The sequence below is a fragment of the Pocillopora verrucosa genome, chromosome 9 (genome assembly GCF_036669915.1).
Source record: "Pocillopora verrucosa isolate sample1 chromosome 9, ASM3666991v2, whole genome shotgun sequence".
Lineage (NCBI taxonomy): Eukaryota > Metazoa > Cnidaria > Anthozoa > Scleractinia > Pocilloporidae > Pocillopora > Pocillopora verrucosa.
Genome location: NC_089320.1, coordinates 7423870 through 7442173, shown reverse-complemented (window position 1 = coordinate 7442173; position 18304 = coordinate 7423870). Strand labels below are relative to the sequence as shown.

Genomic DNA, 18304 nt, shown 5'->3' with positions numbered 1-18304 from the left:
GTAGGGAAAAAAATTTCAAGATTTTACACGGAAGAAACTCAAGAAAGACGATTTACATGTGTCTCTGATCTCGACGAGAGTGTTAGTACCGCGTCTACGACTCCTCTTGCGCGCGTGGCTCCTCGCTCGTGCGTGTTGCACCGTGCATCTCTCGCGCTGGCTGAAGATAGTCTCGCACTTCATTTCTTATTCATGGAACTCTGGGTTGTAAAGGAGGGATTCACATGTCAGCGTTTTGATAAAACTTAAGCCTGTCAACTGTACATCCCTGAGTGGTATTTTTTAAGGGGATACTTCAAGCAGGGAGGGGAGAGGGGTGTTATTTGATACCTTCACTAACAATCCACGATCTGGCAAAGAGTTTGGAGCAAGTTGCATCATCCATTACAAACTTAACCCTTTACGCCCTAAAATCCAAGAGGATATAAGCTCCTAATATTATCTTGCCAATATTAGCATGCATATTCTCCATACCGTTCTTCATACATTTGTTAAGGTGCTGACAAGGAGAATTTGTCTGACAGCGTCTTGGGTTCGCGATCATGCTCTTGATTCGAGGGCGATACTGTAACGAGCAATAAGATGTTGATCACTCTTAGGGTTGAAAGGGATCAAGCGTTGAATGGATCAACATTAGTGTCTGGGCAACTGCCAACCTACCCCTCCCCTAACCCAACAACAGTCTATTGATAACAAATCATGGTTAATGTTGGGTTAGGGGAGGGGTAGGTGGGCAGTTGCCCAGATACTGATATTGATCCCGTTGAATACAACAGTCGACCAGGCACGTGACGGACAATGACAATTGAACTCAGTCTTTCATGCTCTAAGTGTATGTTGGCCCAGATTTTGAATTCAGTCACGGCCATTTTGCAAATACGTACAAACTTGCTACTTTAGTCATAAACAGTTTTTTTGTTTTTCTTTTCGTTTGTGGCCACTTTTCACACATAGTTTTCACTGTGCTATAACTTTGCTATATCACTGTTATGTAAATGGTCTCAAATAAGAAAGTGTTAGTTTTGAACAATAATTCGGCATAAAGTTATTTAGAAGTCGATATACCTCACTTCCGACAAACAAAGACCCTCTTGTTGACAGAGTTTTACTGATTGTCATAACTTGCGACCAAAATAACTGGAGTGTAATGAATCTCATTTACTAGATCGGAATCCTAAGTATTTTGTTGTCTCAAGTTTCTAAGTATTTCTTTCTGAGTACACCGTTTCGTCGAAGCGTTAACCGTCTGTTTGGTTTTATCAATGTATAGTTTGGACGCTCAATGTTTGCACAAGTTTTAAGCACCATTAAGTGTATTCTGAAGCCTTAAGTTAAATATGGCTAAAGCAACGCGACAAATGCGTCAAAATGAGGAACATTACGTTGCCAAGATGAACTTCCGAAGTGAGAAGATTCTACAAAGTCAAATTGAGCGCTTGAACAGAGAGAAATTACTGCAAGTGAAGAGTTTAAACGCTCAAATGAGGACATACGAGAGAAAATTACAGAAGATTAACGAAAGAGCTGCCGAGGTGGAAAAACTTTCGCAGAACATAGATCCGTCTCAGCGTCTTTCAACGAGAGACCACTTCAACAAACTGAGCAACGATGCCGTAAGGCAAAGACACTTTTCTACAGGTGTGGGTTATTCGTACATTGATCAGCTGTTAGGAGCATCAAAACCACTCGTCAATAGACCGATAAGATGGGGAATAAACCCATCTTTACCAAGTCTTGAACAACAAACTGCTAAACCGATTACTGTCGAGTCAGATACTGTCTTAGCGAAAGCATTTATGACGGAGATTAAAGGTCATCCTATTTATCTTCGACCGAGGGAAGCTGCGTACATGAAAAAACAAAAGTCGGTTCCATCTGCTTTAATTCTGCCTCCCCTTCCATTAAAACCCTGCGGGAAAGAGACTATGGAACAACAGTCAATAGAACAACGCAGAAAACCGCGAGATTACGAATTACAGGGGAAAGCTGAAAACATTGCTTCGCTTGATAATCAAGACGCAAATTCACAACTTTCTCCAATCCTTGAAAACGAAATTGAGGCAGATATTTCTGAAATGAAACGATGTGATAGTAAATTAGCTCCGGACGAAAATGAACCAATCGATCACATTTCCAATACTGAAGGAATGACGAAAGCAAAAGGATCCCTTACAATGGAGAAACCTGAGATTGTTATAGAGAGCAACGAGGCTTTGTCTTTGGATAAGGAAATAGCGAGCGATGTTAGCAGTTCATCTTCACTGCGTGGACATTTTATCACGGAATACGAATTCCCATCCCATCAAAGAGCTGATCATTTTACCAGAAGCACTGAGACGTTGAATGTTCAAACAGGTGAAATTACAAAACCTCACAACGAAAACGAACCAAGCTCTTTCAAGTACCAACTACACTCCCGCAGATTTTCATTATGAGCAACAACTTGTAACAAAGAAACACATTTTATGTGTAAGACTTCTAAAATTTTAATCGCTGTTTGAGAATCTATTAATTATTTTCTCCCATGACTTTCAAATGTTGAGTTTATAGCGAATTGTAGTAAGATATTTTCTACCACATCGTGAAAAAGTTACAAAACCGCGATGAATCCTTCCGTGGTCTCGGAAATAAAATAAACAAAAGACTCGAATCTTATATTGATAGCAATAGCTCAGTTATTTAATAATATAAAACACCTCAAAGATTTTTAGTCATGCAGAGGCAAAGTAAGTCAGCAGGTTTTCGCGCGTGGACTGGGCGCGCGTAAATCGATTTCATTCCACGTAGTGTCTCATTTTTTCTTGATCGGGTAGATCGATACTGATAGATGACGATCTCAGCGAGCAAGTATATGCTTATCTAATTTAAATAAAGACTCCACGCATGTGAGATTTCGCCGTGGTCTTCCTTGAACGCGACACGCGAGTATTGAAGGGTCGAACCAGGCGCGCTCGCGATCACGAGACTTATCTCGGGATCTTATGAATAAAACTTTGTTCTGGGAAAAACAGGAGTGCTTGAGCACCCGTCAAAATCTGTAAAACTATTCTGTCATGTTCAAGGCCCTCAGTAACATACACGTACCACGCGAGTTGTCATGCAGGAGAGACACCTCACGAGCTGAACACACGCAAAAAGGGTGACAAGTTTCAGCGGATTCATTTCGCAAAATATGCCTCAATTATGAAATCCACGTGCGTATATTGAACCTGCCTTGACAATTATTATTTTCCCTTCGCATAGTAAACACCGCACTTAATTCCTCCACTGAAAAGCGATCGATTAAAAAAGCTGGCTATCCAGCCACCACCTAGTAAACATGAAGAATTCATCGTCTCAGTTTAAGCGAGCTAAATCTTTAAAAGATGGCGAAATGAACGGAGTGAATGGAGAGTCCCCTCTGCACAATTTCGTCAAAGCGAAGCAGAAGATAAACGCTATATTTGGGGACATCAAAGAGTATCTTGAAGACTGTAACAAATTCTTAGCTGATTTCAGAATAGCTGATGAAAATGAACACGACATCAAGAAGTTCTCAAGCGAGGTAAGATTATCGAATGTCGCGTTCAAGCTCCATGATATTGATGAGAATTGGTAAATTAAATATTGTTAAACCGGTGTTGATCATACAACCTTGTGGTTGTTTTTTAATGGTTTTTGATTTATTTTTCTATACTTCAAAGCTGCCTTGATTGATACATCGATCAAATACTTTCTTTAATTAACTTTGCTATGTTGTTTACAATTTGTAGATGTACAATCCAGGATTTTCATGGATTGTGCATTCAGATATATTGTACAATAACATTACATAATGTAGTTGTGTTCTTTACTTGTTTAACAATAATTCGGTTTGTTACGGACACTGGCTAAACTTCAGAATACCCCGCAACTTTGGTCCGCCTCACTACATGTGTCGGGAGGCTTTGAAGATCGAGGCATAACACAATAGACGCTATTCTTATTCAATGACATGTAAATGAGTTGCGGGGTATTCTGAAGTTGCTCCCGGACACTTTCTGTAGATTCATGCCAGTTTTTTTTTGTTTTCCCTAATTGTTTCTCCCAGTTAACACAAGACATATTGTCAAGACACCAATTTTGCAATCTTGGTAATGGGCACTATGAACGAAGTTCTGTGTACAACCCATGCATTTATTCATGGTACATCTCACTTAATGTACACTCTAGATACCTACACTGTCACTGTCAATTATTTTATGTAATTAACTCTCATTAAGTCAGAACTGATTACGGCATTTCTCTCACACAGGTGTCAGGCTTTCTGGCCCAGGTTTCAAGCATTTCAGAGGTTCTATTAAGGGATCAGATGAAGGTGGCATTCTTTGGACGAACCAGTAATGGAAAGAGCACTACAGTAAACGCCATGCTACAAGATAAGATCTTACCAATGGGTATTGGCCATACTACAAACTGTTTTCTCAGTGTACATGGTTCAGATTTACCGGATCCATATATCATGGTTCCAGAGAGTAATGACAAAAAGAATGTGAAGGTATGTCTTCTTAAATATTGTTGTAAGTTTCTCCTTTGTAATAATTATATGTATGACATTTTCTTGATAGAAAATTGTTGTAATTCTCCTTTTTAATAATTATATGTGCCAAGTTTTCTTGATTGAGCAACCAGTGCATTTATTTTAAAATCGGCCTGGTGAACATGGTGTTTATAAGCAACAGGACGGTGTTTTAATCATGTATGGGTGTGTCAACTTTTGATAATACCCATACTTCAAGAGCAAGAGGTAGTTGGTTAAGAAAGCATGATTTTTCTCTGTCAGACTGTCACTTAGTCTTAACAAGGATGTATATTTTTCTTACAAATATTTTATGCATAAGATATGATTTACTGTTTATGAATTGAGTTTGATTTTTATAGCCTTAAGACAAATAAAAGCTTAAACCTCAATAAAAAAAAACTCCTACTGTTTAATTCTAAACTAGCAGTATTTCTCTGGTGTTCATATGGTTTTTAACAGTTAATGGAGGTTTGACATTTAATAGTCCATTTTACAGTTGTATGCTTGGTTGCCAAGCCTTTGAACAGGAGTGAGGCTAAGGGTGACCTTGTTATGACACAAACCTTGCTGCTTTTGAAATGCAAATTAATTTGTTATCATGCTAACTAGATTCTGGTCCCGAACACAACAAGGTCACCTTCAGCCTCACTCCAAATCAAAGGCTTGGCAACTAAGTACACAACTGTAAAATGGCCTATTGAGAAAATATCACAGATACCTTTTAAGTTAATTATCTTAAAGCAGAAAAATGCTTATTAAAAAATATTAAATAATACTCCAGGTGATATATGTGCTATATAAGGTAATAAATAGTTAATATTGATAACTACATATTTTTCTTTTTTGTTATGGAAACAGTCACTAGGTCAACTTGCCCATGCCTTGTGTGAAGAAAAGCTTGATGCTAGTAGTCTTGTTCAAGTCTTCTGGCCAAAGTCCAGGTTTGATTTTGTTTTGTAATTATTATATCATTCACATCTACTCACAGGTAACTGATGTCCTGTCAGTCTAAGTGCATTTATTGTTAAACCTTGCAAACTTTATTTATTAGTTGTAAAAGTAGAATGTTGTGTCCTTTGTTGTACATGAATTTTTCTTTTCCTGGTTTATTCCAAAAAGGTTAAGTTTGTCAAATTTTTTTTGGTTACAGATTAATTCTGTTATTATGCATTACACTTATTATAAACAAGCTGATTAGTCACGAGCATTCAATTAAATATCATGTCAAGAAGTTGACATGATAACCCAATATCTGTAACAAACATTGCATTTGTCATTTTGAGTTCAAAGTCTGTCTAGTTTCCAAGCCCTTTCCCAAACTTTTGTGAACCCAAAGAGATGTGTCATTTTTTCCAGTTTGTTTTAAAACTGTGGGATAAAACAATTACTGAATTCAGTTTTTACATGATATCTTGAATTATTAAGCCTAGTGTCTAAATTTGTAATATGCCACAGCCTTCAGTTTCGACAGATAACTCAGAACTTCGTCTTGATTATTCAAGTTACTATGTTCAACTCCCTTCAGTAATTGTTTAATATACGTACAGTAAAGTATAAAGCTGTGCCATTAGTTTTTCATTGACTGTCTTGTAAACAAAGGAAATATATTTCTAGTGTTGAAAGATCTTGGATAGGCTGTCTCTTGTGTCCTAAAAAGATGAAAAAAAAACTTTCCAAACACAGTACACATGTTCTAGATCATGCATTTCAAATTAGATCAGAGGGTTTGTATCATTACAAGAAAGCTTTACCTGTACATTGTTATCACTTGTGACAATCTCATTCTTGTTTAAAATGTATTTTTTTTAACTTCAGATGTAAAATGTTGTCAGAGGATGTTGTTTTGGTGGATAGGTAAGCAAAATAAAAGTGATGAAATTTACAGTATAATTAACCTTTTAAGCAGTTAGAATCCAATTTCTCCTAACAATTTCAGCCCTGAATCACACATTATGATTATGAGAATAAAGGAAATGATCACCAACTAAAGAAGCTGTGGACTGTTAGGCAAAATTGTCTTCATCCACACCTTAGGGAATATAATTTTATAGAGAACAGTACAGAGAATATGCATACTTATGTTAAGGTGTGAAGGTTTCAGAGGAACAAAAACACAAAAGAACAAGAAACAAAAAAAGTAGGTTAATGAGGCATTGCTCCACCATGACATGTCCTTTGTCTTCTACATTAAGAAGAAGCCCAAAAACTGCCATATAAATAGTCACAAACAACTGTTGTTTTAGTCCTGGTATAGATGTGAGCCCTGATCTTGATCTGTGGATTGATAAGCACTGTTTGGATGCTGATGTGTTTGTCCTGGTTGCTAATGCTGAGTCAACACTTATGGTTACGGTATGTTGATTCGTAACCATTCATCTGCTATGTGTATTAAGATAAAACACACACCAACTTTCAATTTGACTGAATTTTTTTGAAATTTCAGTTGCTTTTAAATGTAATTTGATACAGGAGAAATTTATCTAATGTGGTAGCATTCATAGATTTAATCTTCTCATGTTTGTTTAGTGTCTCATTTGGTACCCTTTTCATTTGCAGGAGAAAAACTTTTTTCACAAAGTGAATCAGCGTCTTTCAAGACCAAACATCTTCATTCTAAATAACAGATGGGATGCATCTGCATCAGAACCTGATACGATGGAGCTGGTGAGTAAGAACTTATTTGTTCTTGATAGCCATTCAAATTTGAAATCAAAAGATGTCAAAAATGGAACCGAAACATGGCATTGGAGTTGCCTTTCATTTCACATGCCCTCTTCATATTGTGGTTTGGCAAGGCAATAAAAGAATGCACATATACAATTGTTGCTGGAAAAAAAGGGTCTGTATCTTCCCTGCTTGAATAATCTTGCTATATATTCATAGTAGGGGGGTGGGGCTCATATAGAGGGGAAGGATTAAGGTATGATGATGGGTTAGAATACCAACAAGTTATTCCCACCTCCCCCTGGACAACAACCTTTTCTCCCCCCCTCCCCCCCCCCCCACCATCATATGATGGCAATAATGTATGCTTTTGAAATTTTTTTTCCTGTTTCCGTAAGGTGAAAGATCAACACCTCAGTAGGAACATCAGTTTCCTTGTTGATGAGCTCCAGTGTGTAGACAAAGGACAGGCAGAAGACAGAGTGTTTTTTGTCTCCGCTAAAGAGGTAGGCTGCTTGATATTTGATATCTGGGCTTACAAGCACCAATTGCAAATAACTTTGAACAAGTCAGTAAGTTTTTGTTACTGCTATGCAAAGACGAATTTGATACAGGACACATCTCTTAATTTATTTATTTGTTTATTTTCCCACTTTCTTTTCCTGTTTCTGATTTACCCAGACCTTAATGACCAGAATGCAGAAACACCAAGGAATGCCTCAAGGAGGTATGTGGCAGATTAAAATGCACATTCTCTTGAAACAGTAAGAACACATTCTTAACAAGTAAGTTTTTAATATTGAAGCAAATAAGCAACATTGCCATGTTGTTTTTCAGGTGGGGCCATTCATGTTGAAGGATTTCCTGCTCGACAGTTGGAGTTTGAGAACTTTGAACGTAAATTTGAGGTACTGTAGTTCCTTCTCAGGCTCACAACCCAGCAAACAGTTGTCAGATAGTCACTTGTTATTTGGTAGATCACATATGAACTAAAAGGTGGCAAAAATATTTTGATGGTTGCAACATGGAATTTGAAGACTTCATAATTCAAGGAATACAAAATTACTTGACTAAGTGGTAAATTCGCATATAGCTCTGAAGGGGTTTTCCATTAAAGCTAGTAACAGGTGGTCTACTGTCACCAAAAGACCTTTTACTGCCATATGTTTAGCATGGAAAGGGGGCTTATGACCCCATTACCTGGGAACAGCCACCTTAAACACCATCGGCAGCTGCTCATGGAAAAGGTTATTAAAACCCCTGGGTCTGTTGTATCTTAGATCCTTGGTAAGAACTAATAAAAGATTGCTACCACAAATTCTTAATGTATATGTACATATACATTTTTCCATTTAAAATTAAACACATTTGCTTGTCTAGAGTTGGTGTCAATTTATTGTTGTCACTTTGCAATAGAAATTTTACATGCTTTATTTTATAGGAGTGTATTTCTAAGTCAGCCATACAAACCAAGTTTGAATCTCATGCAGTCAGTGGATTGAAAATTGCAAACATGGTAAAGGTTCTTATGGAACAAGTAGTGGGTTCTGCATTTCAGCAAAGGTGAGAAATAGAGAAATGACTTTTTCATTTTGCTTATTGATAGTGATTTTAGTTAATTGTCAGTTTTGCTGAGTTCATGTGGTCTTTTTTGTCAAGATCCAAGCTGGAGAAAGCCAAGAAGGAGCAAGAGAATAGACTGGAATATGTGAAGGAACAGCTTGAAATCTATACACATGATGCCAAACGCCAGATCAAGGAAATCACTTCTAAAGTTGAGGGTCAGGTAATGAAATAACTCAAATGCTCTTTAGGAGGCATAAGGTTAAATTTGTGGTTTATTCAGTCTTGAATCACGGTCATTTCAAGTTTTTTACAATGTAAGGTTCCATTAATAATAGATTAAACAGTATGTAATCAAATGGATAACTTTATTTGATGTGCTCCTGAATGCTTGTCAGGTGTCTTCGATATGCATATCAAATTTACTTTGAAGTAAGTGGTAACATCTTATCAAGTGTTTGCATAAATTTTATCATCATAGTGCCTGAATGCACACAGGTCTATATGCACCTAATTTGTAATAAGTATGATGATTTATAGAAGTAAGGATGAACACAAATTGGGACACATTCTTACAGAACTAATTTGTCAGACCTCTTCTCAGTTTCCACACCCAGAGTGTTGCTACATTTACTCCCTCCTGAAATGGGAAGCTAGTCCACAACAAGCCAATCCAACAAGCCAATCCAACAAGCCAATCCACAACACTTCTTTATGTTTCATGACCACTTGTTTGTATCCATTTTTACTTTTAGTTCAAGAGAGAGACTGTCAGAATTAGGTGTCTTGCACAAACCCACAGCTCGTTGACCTGCTGTGCTCCAACCCAGGCATCTTGGTCAGGAGTTCAATGCCCTGACCAAGTAGCCACATGTGCTGCACATTGTTCCTTGTATCTTTGCTCATTACATCAAAGCTTGGTTAGAAGGTCTGATGTTGCTTACTGAACTGAACAAAGTGTTTTCCTTTCTTTAGGTGACTGAGGCTATGACAGAAGAGATTGGCCGACTGGGTTTGCTAGTGAATGAGTTTGATCATCCATTCCATTCTCATCCTGGGTTCCTTAAAACATACAAAAAGGTGAAAGTTACACGTGTAGAGAGTTACACTGTCAAAATAATCTGAAATTTAACACTTTATCGCTGATTATGTCAATAGGAGTTGTACAATCACCTTGAGAGGGGCTTGGGAAGGAATATGACGGCTCGTTGTTCAAATTCGCAAACTCAAGTGATTTGTGAGGCGCAAAAGGAAATGGCAGGTCAGTGTTCAGGAACTACTCTATGTTACATGAATGATGTGGGAATGTGAATGTGTATGTAAGCCTAAAAATTCTTGAATAAGTATATAGTGAATTGCCGGAATTATCTGGAGAAGTCCGTTTGAAAAACAGCTTGCGTCAGTTTACAGAACTGGTCTGACTTAAAACCTTCCTCACCTTCCGCCTCTTTGATCTTTCCGATTGTAAGTTATGCTCGCATTGTTTTGCACGAGGATTTTGATAGCTATTTGTCAAAACTGTTAATCAATGTAATCACGCCGCACTAATCAGAGGAGCCATTCGTGGGTAAACATATTTCTCAGAAGCTGTGATTCGCTTGCGAGCCTTCCTGCCTCTTCCCACCCCGCCCCTATCCTGCGCCTTTTTTCACTCTCGTCCCACCACATTTCGCGCGGTTAGGAAATTAAAAAGTTCTTCTTTGGTAATGGTAATGGTAACTTTATTTATACACGGTAAATCCTTCAGCAAATATTATAAAATGATACAAGATCAACTAATTATCCCTAACTAAACTAACTGACTTAAACTATATGCTAAAAGCTGCTTTACAAGGATGCCGTGTTAAAACTCATTCAAAACTGTGGTGACGTATGTTAAGTTTAAACTCATGTAAAGATGTTGCTGCACGAAGGTCACTAGATAGGCTGTTCCACAACCTGGCTCCGCTGTAAGAGAAACTCTCCTTCGAGTAATTGGTGCGGGGCTGCGGAATAGCCAATTTATTTTCAGTATTCCTTAATTGGCGATGTTCTGACGTTTCGAAACACAAATCTAGAACTCAGATACTCAGAGGTCATCTCATGCAAAGATTTGTACATCATAACAGCAGCTGATTCAAATCCTTGATATTTGAGTTTACGCCAACCCAGTGCCCGGAACAATTCATCGACAATTCATCCAGTGTTCGTACTGGAACACTTGTTACGGAGGCTATGCATTAGGGTAGCAAAATAATTGAAGTAAAGCAAGAACTAAGGGCACATCATGTAGTCATATGGTTGAGGGGAAAAAAAGGGGGGGGGGGAGCTAACAATAAAGAGGCATGAGTCCTTAATGAGGAACCAGTTATTATTTATGGCCGGGGGGAGGGAGGATTCAGGGGAGGATCACATTGTTTTCAGGGGGGAAGGGAAGGAGGATCAGTCGTCGCCGACAGAGTGATAAGCGGGACTGGAGAGAATTGACTGCCAATTTACTACCAACGAGAAACGATGGGGGAGGGGGGGAAAGGAATCGCAAGAATATTACAGGGCCTTATGAGGGGATCTAGTAAATTTTATCGCGACATAACCGACATCCTCCGAAATAGCTACATTTCTTTTTACCCAGATCGCCTTCGTAGTCTTCTTCCGCCTGAAACACCAGAGGTATCTCTTGAGCCCGGCACTCCAGCGTGAGTATTGTCTTCCTTAAACCATTAAACCCTAACATCAGTATGCATATTCTCCATACTGTGCTCCACACATTTCTTAAGGTGCTGACAAGGAGAATTTGTGAAACAATCAAGAGCTTCTTTAGTTGGGGTTCATCTCCTTTATTCTCATGACCTTAATGTTTGATTCATGGGTGATATTGTAAGGAGAAATTAGATGCTGGTCAAGGAGTAAGATCTACTAACTCAGTATAACGAGACATCAAGACCACTGGCTTTAGGAATCCAGGAGGCAGACATCCAGGAGGAGAAAGGAATAAACATCCGTTTTTCTTGTTGCTAATTTCTTTATCGTGTTTATTTATTGTAGTCTTGATTTCCAAGCGAGCTACAAACTGGATGTGCCTAGTCTGTGCACTGATTTTCATGAAGATATCGAGTTTCACTTCTCTCTTGGCTGGCAAGCGATTTTGAGGAAGTTCTTGGCGCCTCATAATGCTGGACTAGCCATCGCTTTGGGAGCGAATGTAAGAACACTTGTTTAATAGTAGAGTAACAAAGAATGAAAAAAATTACGCTTGTCAAAGAAGAGTTAAGATCGAAGGAGCACATGAAGAGCATTAAAAATTTTGTAACAACAAACGGAAATATTTTCATGTCATTCTATTTCAAACAAGGGAAATAGCTGAAAGCCATTTCTGAGTTGTTATTTCGATCCACAATTAACTTCTCCGCTCCATCACTAATGCCTTCCATTCTTGTAAGACATTTGAATGCTTGACAGCCGAAAAACACAACTTGGATAAACTACTCCGGGATGACTTAAACCCTCACTCTAGGAAAGAAAAAGGCGGTGGTTGAGTAGCTGATTACTGTAAATAAGTGATAACGTTCCCAACGAAATTAGGAAAACACATGCTGTTGTAGAAGGTTAGGAAAAAATGGAAAAGGTAGAGAAAGAAATTTTCTTTCGCTTGGAATCGATCCTAAAACTTTTCGCTTGAGAGGTGAAGTGCAATCCATTGCGCCACAGTTGTACTAAGGTCAGATGGATATCTCGCCCCTAGATAATTTCTTTTCGAACTGTAGTGGCTCATAGCAATTTTGATTTGGTTTAAGCTTCAGCGAAATGTGCAGAACTTGGTACCTACCGCACAACCGTGTTCCGCAGAGGCAAGAACTGGGACTAGTTCACAGGCACCTTCATTACGTGACGTTATGAAACGTCCTGAGGGTGATGACGTCACGTTGGCGGTCGTGCAAGGTTTAGCCTCACTAACGTCACGCACTGGTACGCTGGTGGTCATAGTTGGAGGACTGGTAAGGGTTAAAATATTTTATTGAGTCAGAGAACCTCAGACATAAAACTCAGCGGTCAAACGTTGGGCATGCGCGAGCGGATCAATTCTTGCCGGCCGTGCTTCAATTTCCGCATAAATTTCAAGGAAAAAAAGGGGAAAAAACCGCTGTCCTGCAAAGTAAGAAAACGAAAATTGAAACGTTCATAGAAATCTGCTGAAGGAAAAAAAGCAGGGAAAAGGAAAACGCGAGACTTTCCTAACACTAAGCTTTTTTAAGTTATGGTATCCTGTTGATCTACCGAACTATTACTGGCTTGTGTGGTTTATTGGTAACTCGTGTGAGACAACTTGTATTTGACAACCTGAAAGCACACCACCCAGTCATTACAACTTTCGCACATGCGTATACGTTTGACCGCGGTACAGACAAATTGCATCGCTCAAAAATGTAGTTTGAATTTCCGCGCAACATTGCAGTGTTATGTATGCCTACACGAAGCGTCCATTCCAATTGATGTTTCTTTAATCGCAGATTTGGAAGACGGTAGGATGGAAGTTCATAGCTTTGTGTGGTGGGTTATACAGTGGAGTGTATGTAATTGAGAGGGTACGTTGGACCAATGGTGCTAAAGAGAAGGCTTTCAAACGTCAGTTTGTGGATTACGCTTCTGAAAAGCTTCAGTTAGTGGTCAGCTTCACTAGCGCCAACTGCAGCATACAAGTGCAACAGTAAGTTTGGCTGCCATGTGATTTTTGAAGCGTCTTTGATGTGATTGTTGGTAAGATTTTCTTTCACCCACAAAGCCGTGCGAATGGTTTTTGCTTCAATTTATAGCTCGTGGTCTGGCCAATCGGATAAGGTGTCATTCTTTTGACCAATTTTACACTCGGTGTCTTGTCAATCAGACCAGGTGTCACGCTTTTGACCAATCGGGTTACAAATTGCTCGACAGACGCGAATTTTCCCGCGCTTTACGCTCGGTGCCAAACATTGATTTGCCCCTCAATTGATTCTGCCGCCTAACAGCCCCATTTTAAGCCAAAAGTTAAGCCATTTATCTCATTGATACCTTTCTGCTCAAGTGACTGTCGTGTTTGCCAAAATGCTATCATCGACTTGTTCAAACTCAAGCTCTCTTGCTCACAGCAGAGGGTAAATTCACTTGACTTGAAACTGAATGTTGAAACGGTGCCATATGATGAAAGGCTGGAAGTGTCAATTGGATGACACAAGCGTAGTAACTTAACGATTCCAGAATAGTCTATGGCTGTTTGATTTTGCACCCATTCGGTATGCTATTCAAAGCATGCAAAGCCTTAGGTGTCTTCAACTCTGTCATACTATCATTTCAATTCCAAGAAAACAATGCTATTTGGTGTTAAAAGTGTTAATTCAATGGCCTGTTCAGCCTGAAAACGGATTGATTCTGCAGAGGAACTTTTACACTTCAATTATCTTTGGGTTTTACTGAATAACACGAGTAGAATAATTTCTCATACTTGTTTGCTATTTTGATCTTGTTATGAGGATTACTGCGAATTAATTCCTCTTGTTTGTAGTATGTGGTGTTATCAGCTTAAAGTCAAATGTTAGACGGATTTTCCACAAGTTCATTCCGGTCTTAGCTATGTAATCTTGTTACAGTGCGTGTGTCGGCTCGTTCGCTTTTGATGTCGCGATATTTCAACGATTTGGCGATAAGATACATGACAATGCCAAATCCCCGATTACTTCAGATAAAGAAACATTTGATTTTATTTCATTTCAGAGAACTGACGTCAACCTTCGCGAAGCTTAAGTCTCTGGTTCAGAGAGCCAAGGAAAACTTGGAAGAAAACATCATCGAATTATATAGAGAAATAACAAGGCTTGAGAAAATCGAAAACGATGCGAAAATATTAAGGTAATTCTGTCCTACGTATTGGCAATTGATTAATGACAACAGCTATTGCAAAAACTGAGGTTTGGGGAGGGAAGGGTAGAAGTGAACAGTGAAATGGGGGTGGGGTGAGGGAAAATGATTTTCCTCTGAACCAAATGTATCATAACCTCCCTCTTCACATTGGGTTGGAACAAGGTGGGATGGATAAGTGATTACCCACGGCATCGGAGACTAGCATTCCCTAGAAAGGATTTTGCGAAGTGAGAATTACTCCTTGCTTCTTTATAGAACATCATCTCATCTTAGGAAATATCCTTTTCTTAAGGGAAAGGGGATAGTAGTGATTGGAGATTACCCTCTACCCCCTTCTAAGACAACCTCCTAATCCACAGAAATGGAGCATCGTTTGTAAACATTAGCATTTGGAGTTTGCAGCATCAGAAGTTCTAAGTGAGCTCGCTTTCTGTTCTTAGGAACAAAGCAAGTTGGTTCGAAAGCGAACTTTCCCAATTCATCACCGAGTTTGGTTTGGAAAAGAGCAAGATTTGAAATCTGATGAAGTAAGACGCTCTGGAATAAAGGAATACAGGCGTGAACGCTGCGTACCTGCCTGTCATGTTACTAAACTGAACGATCTTTACACGAGTCAAGTCATCCTTTTCTCAATAATGCTTCGCTGAAGATAATGTCCACTTTTAGGAGACTCGTTGTAAATTATAGTTATTACGTTAATGACAATTTTGTGTTTGATGCGGAAAGAGCACGTCCATCTTGCTTCTTTTTCTCTTCAGTGATCCAACCAGAACACGAAAGCTTGTAAATAAGGTTCATCCGCTTGACTGGTTGAAATATTTGAACAAGCACTTCAAATTTCCAAAGAGATTATAAATCCCTTTGGTTGAAACGGGAAATGGAATTTCAGACCGAGTTACCCAGTTCCATCCAAACACGACGATGCTAAACATAATATTGTAAATGGTCATGAATTCGAATTACATTATCTATAATTCGAAAGGTTTTTTTTCTTAAAATAGTATATTTATTGAAAACGCTCCCGTTTTGATTGAGGTTGTAATGAGGATGGGCTAAAGCGATTAGTTTTTCTTTCAAGAGTGAACTCGTTCCTAAGGGTTTCCTCCTCTACACCCAAAGTCCCCAAGAACTCGTGATGGTGGCTAAAACGCTGAGACCTTGACGTTGAAGTAAGAGGTTGATAGTAGCCAATGAGAGGTCTCTATGACCGAAAGTCGGTCACCAGGGACACAAAACTAGGTAAAATGATTTATATGAAAGGGAATTTACATTGAAGGGCTCTTGCAGTGCTTTGTGTTTCGGTTTGATTGAGGAGTTTATTCCCTGTCAGTCAGTCTAATGGCATGATACCACATGCCACTCTTTGCGCCAGGAGCACTTACTACTTTTTCCGCGATAGAATTCTAGAGGAGAAGGAAAACTAACATACTGTTTTACTGAGTTTACATAATGAACATAGAACGTTGAGAAAGCTCAATTTTTTGTTTTAGTAATATTAAAGGTTGGTTGTGGTTCAGAGCTGATGCAATTTTCCTAGTCTTGTGGAGTATTTGATAATCTTTGGTGGGTCACCAAATGTTGCATGATTCTTTTACCTCGATTAATGTTATCTGGTTTACAAATGCAATGGTCTGAATTTGTCCGTTCTCTGACTATGAGGTTTATTTTTACTAGCCGAGAATGTCTGACAGGGCTTATACTAATGAATGGTTAATAAAGAAGAAGAAATTTAGTTTACTGTGTGGGGTGTATCACCTGTTACAAAATCTGAAGTGACTTTGAGGTCTAGCTGATGAAAGTCATTTTATCGAGTAATTCTCTTTTTGACCATTACCTATTTTTACTCGAATTTTAGCCTGAGGTGCAGGCGTCTTATTAAAGTGAGTTGATGTCACACGTTTACCATCACAAATGTCTGCTTAATCCTTTTCCTCCTAAATGTGACCAGCATCCAATTTCTCCTTACAATATCTCCTCAAAATCACTCATTTAAGTCACGAGAAAAAAGAGAAATGGTCAATAACTAAAGGAGCTCTTGATTGTTTCACAAATTCTCCTTGTCAGCACCTTAAGAAGCATACCGAGAACAGTATGGAGAATATGCAGACTGATGTTGGGTGTAAAGGGTTAGGAGTTAAAGTGGATAGGTAGGGAGGGGGCGGGGAAAATTCTCACCAGGGAAGCGTAACATGATCTATAGGCTTGTCAATGTAAAGTGAGAGGACTCAATTAGCAAGTGAAAGAGAGGTGATTGGCTTAGAACGTGTAATTAATTAAAGTTGACAATAAAAATATAAACAGGCGCGAGGATCCGCGCGGCTTGCGCATTAGCGAGTGCTAAGTAAATTTAGGTCTTTGGGTCAAAATTTTCTCTTGGGAAATAACTACGCAATCCTAGCATGGATGGTAATTTTAACAATCTCAAAATGATTCAGTGACTGGAACGGCTTAGGTAAGTCCAAACGTGTCACGTCATTTGAGGATAGCCTGTTAATACTGCGTGACGTGACTATCAAGTTACCGTTGTTGTACCCTGCATGTTCTGTCTGTGATCTACAGATTTATTAGTTTGTGACACAGAGAGCGATCATCTGTTCGGCCACGACAATGCCGAAGTTAAATTGTGCCAGCTGACTAATGTTTTACTGTGATCAGACCTTTGACTCTGAGTCAGCAAGTGGGCCGGTGAACCCCTCGGCAAGAACCTTGTTTTCGAGAGAGATTTCAGTTCGACTGCATTATGTTCTGGAGATACAGGAGTATCATTTAACGCTTCAAACGATTGGGTAGATTTTTTGATAATAAATTTCCAGCGTCTATACTAAGGAGCTCTTTAAATACGAAATATAATTGTTAGTAAGTAAGTCTCAAACATCAGGTAAGCGGGAACTTAATCCCGCGAAATTTCTATTCGAGGGTACGAGTGTATTCGGCGGCATCTGCCAAAAGGGGTTATCGTTCTTTCTTGAAGGTAAGGTCTTAACTGTGTATTATTTCGCGAGAAATAAATTAACTTAATTCACTTGTCTTGGTTGTACACATTCTTTCCTTTGCAAATTTAATTTTACCCTAACCATGAAAAACCGTGATGAAAAAGCCATGTTTCTTTTAATTAAAAATTGTTTCTCCCGTTTCGATGGCCAACCAACTCAAATCAACACCATATAGTAAGTGCTCGTTCAGTTGACTGACTTTCTAGTGATTTTTCCGTCGCCGGTCGTTGTTTTTGACTTGATGGTGTTTGACCTCAAATCTCGTGGATGCTTCATTTAGAGTTAAATCTTAAATTTAAGAATTAATTTGCCAACGAGTAAAATAAATCTTCTCGTAAGGTATTCCAGCGCATTTACATTTCCAACTATACCCTCAACTGTGATAACTTCCTTTGCTTAAAAACCAACTTGAGATACAAGAAGTAATATTGGTCACGAAATGTATAAAAGATCTGTGAGTAAATAATTTTTTTGACGTGTCCTTGTTTATTTTCTCACAGCCTACCACGCGTAGTTAGCAGTGTTCTCAGCGGCGCGCCAGGAAACCCCGGCAGGAAAAAAACGTCTTCGATTTCACTCCTTTAACGATCACTTTGAAGAAAATTACTTCCTTAGCAATTAGCCAATTATGTGCTGCCACCGAAGGGTGAGAAAAACTCTGTTACATATTTCT

General features: G+C 38.8%; 2 protein-coding genes across 2 annotated transcripts; both read left to right on the top strand.

Annotated features, from left to right (window-relative positions):
* Positions 1–1199: 1199 nt before the first annotated feature.
* On the top strand, positions 1200–2889 carry LOC131784694 (uncharacterized). Its single transcript, XM_059101517.2, has one exon. The coding sequence runs from the start codon at positions 1338–1340 to the stop codon at positions 2433–2435; it is 1098 nt and encodes a 365-aa protein (XP_058957500.2). The 5' UTR covers positions 1200–1337; the 3' UTR covers positions 2436–2889.
* A 315-nt stretch (positions 2890–3204) lies between these two features.
* Positions 3205–16370, top strand: LOC131784695 (mitofusin-2-like). Its single transcript, XM_059101518.2, has 19 exons — positions 3205–3544; positions 4274–4516; positions 5399–5481; positions 6356–6394; positions 6784–6892; positions 7097–7204; positions 7603–7710; positions 7886–7931; positions 8042–8112; positions 8646–8767; positions 8864–8990; positions 9743–9847; positions 9926–10028; positions 11379–11442; positions 11792–11948; positions 12541–12741; positions 13255–13451; positions 14492–14626; positions 15079–16370. Exons 1-19 carry the CDS (start codon positions 3320–3322, stop codon positions 15152–15154), a joined length of 2319 nt encoding a protein of 772 aa, XP_058957501.1. The 5' UTR covers positions 3205–3319; the 3' UTR covers positions 15155–16370.
* The last annotated feature ends 1934 nt before the right edge of the window (positions 16371–18304 follow it).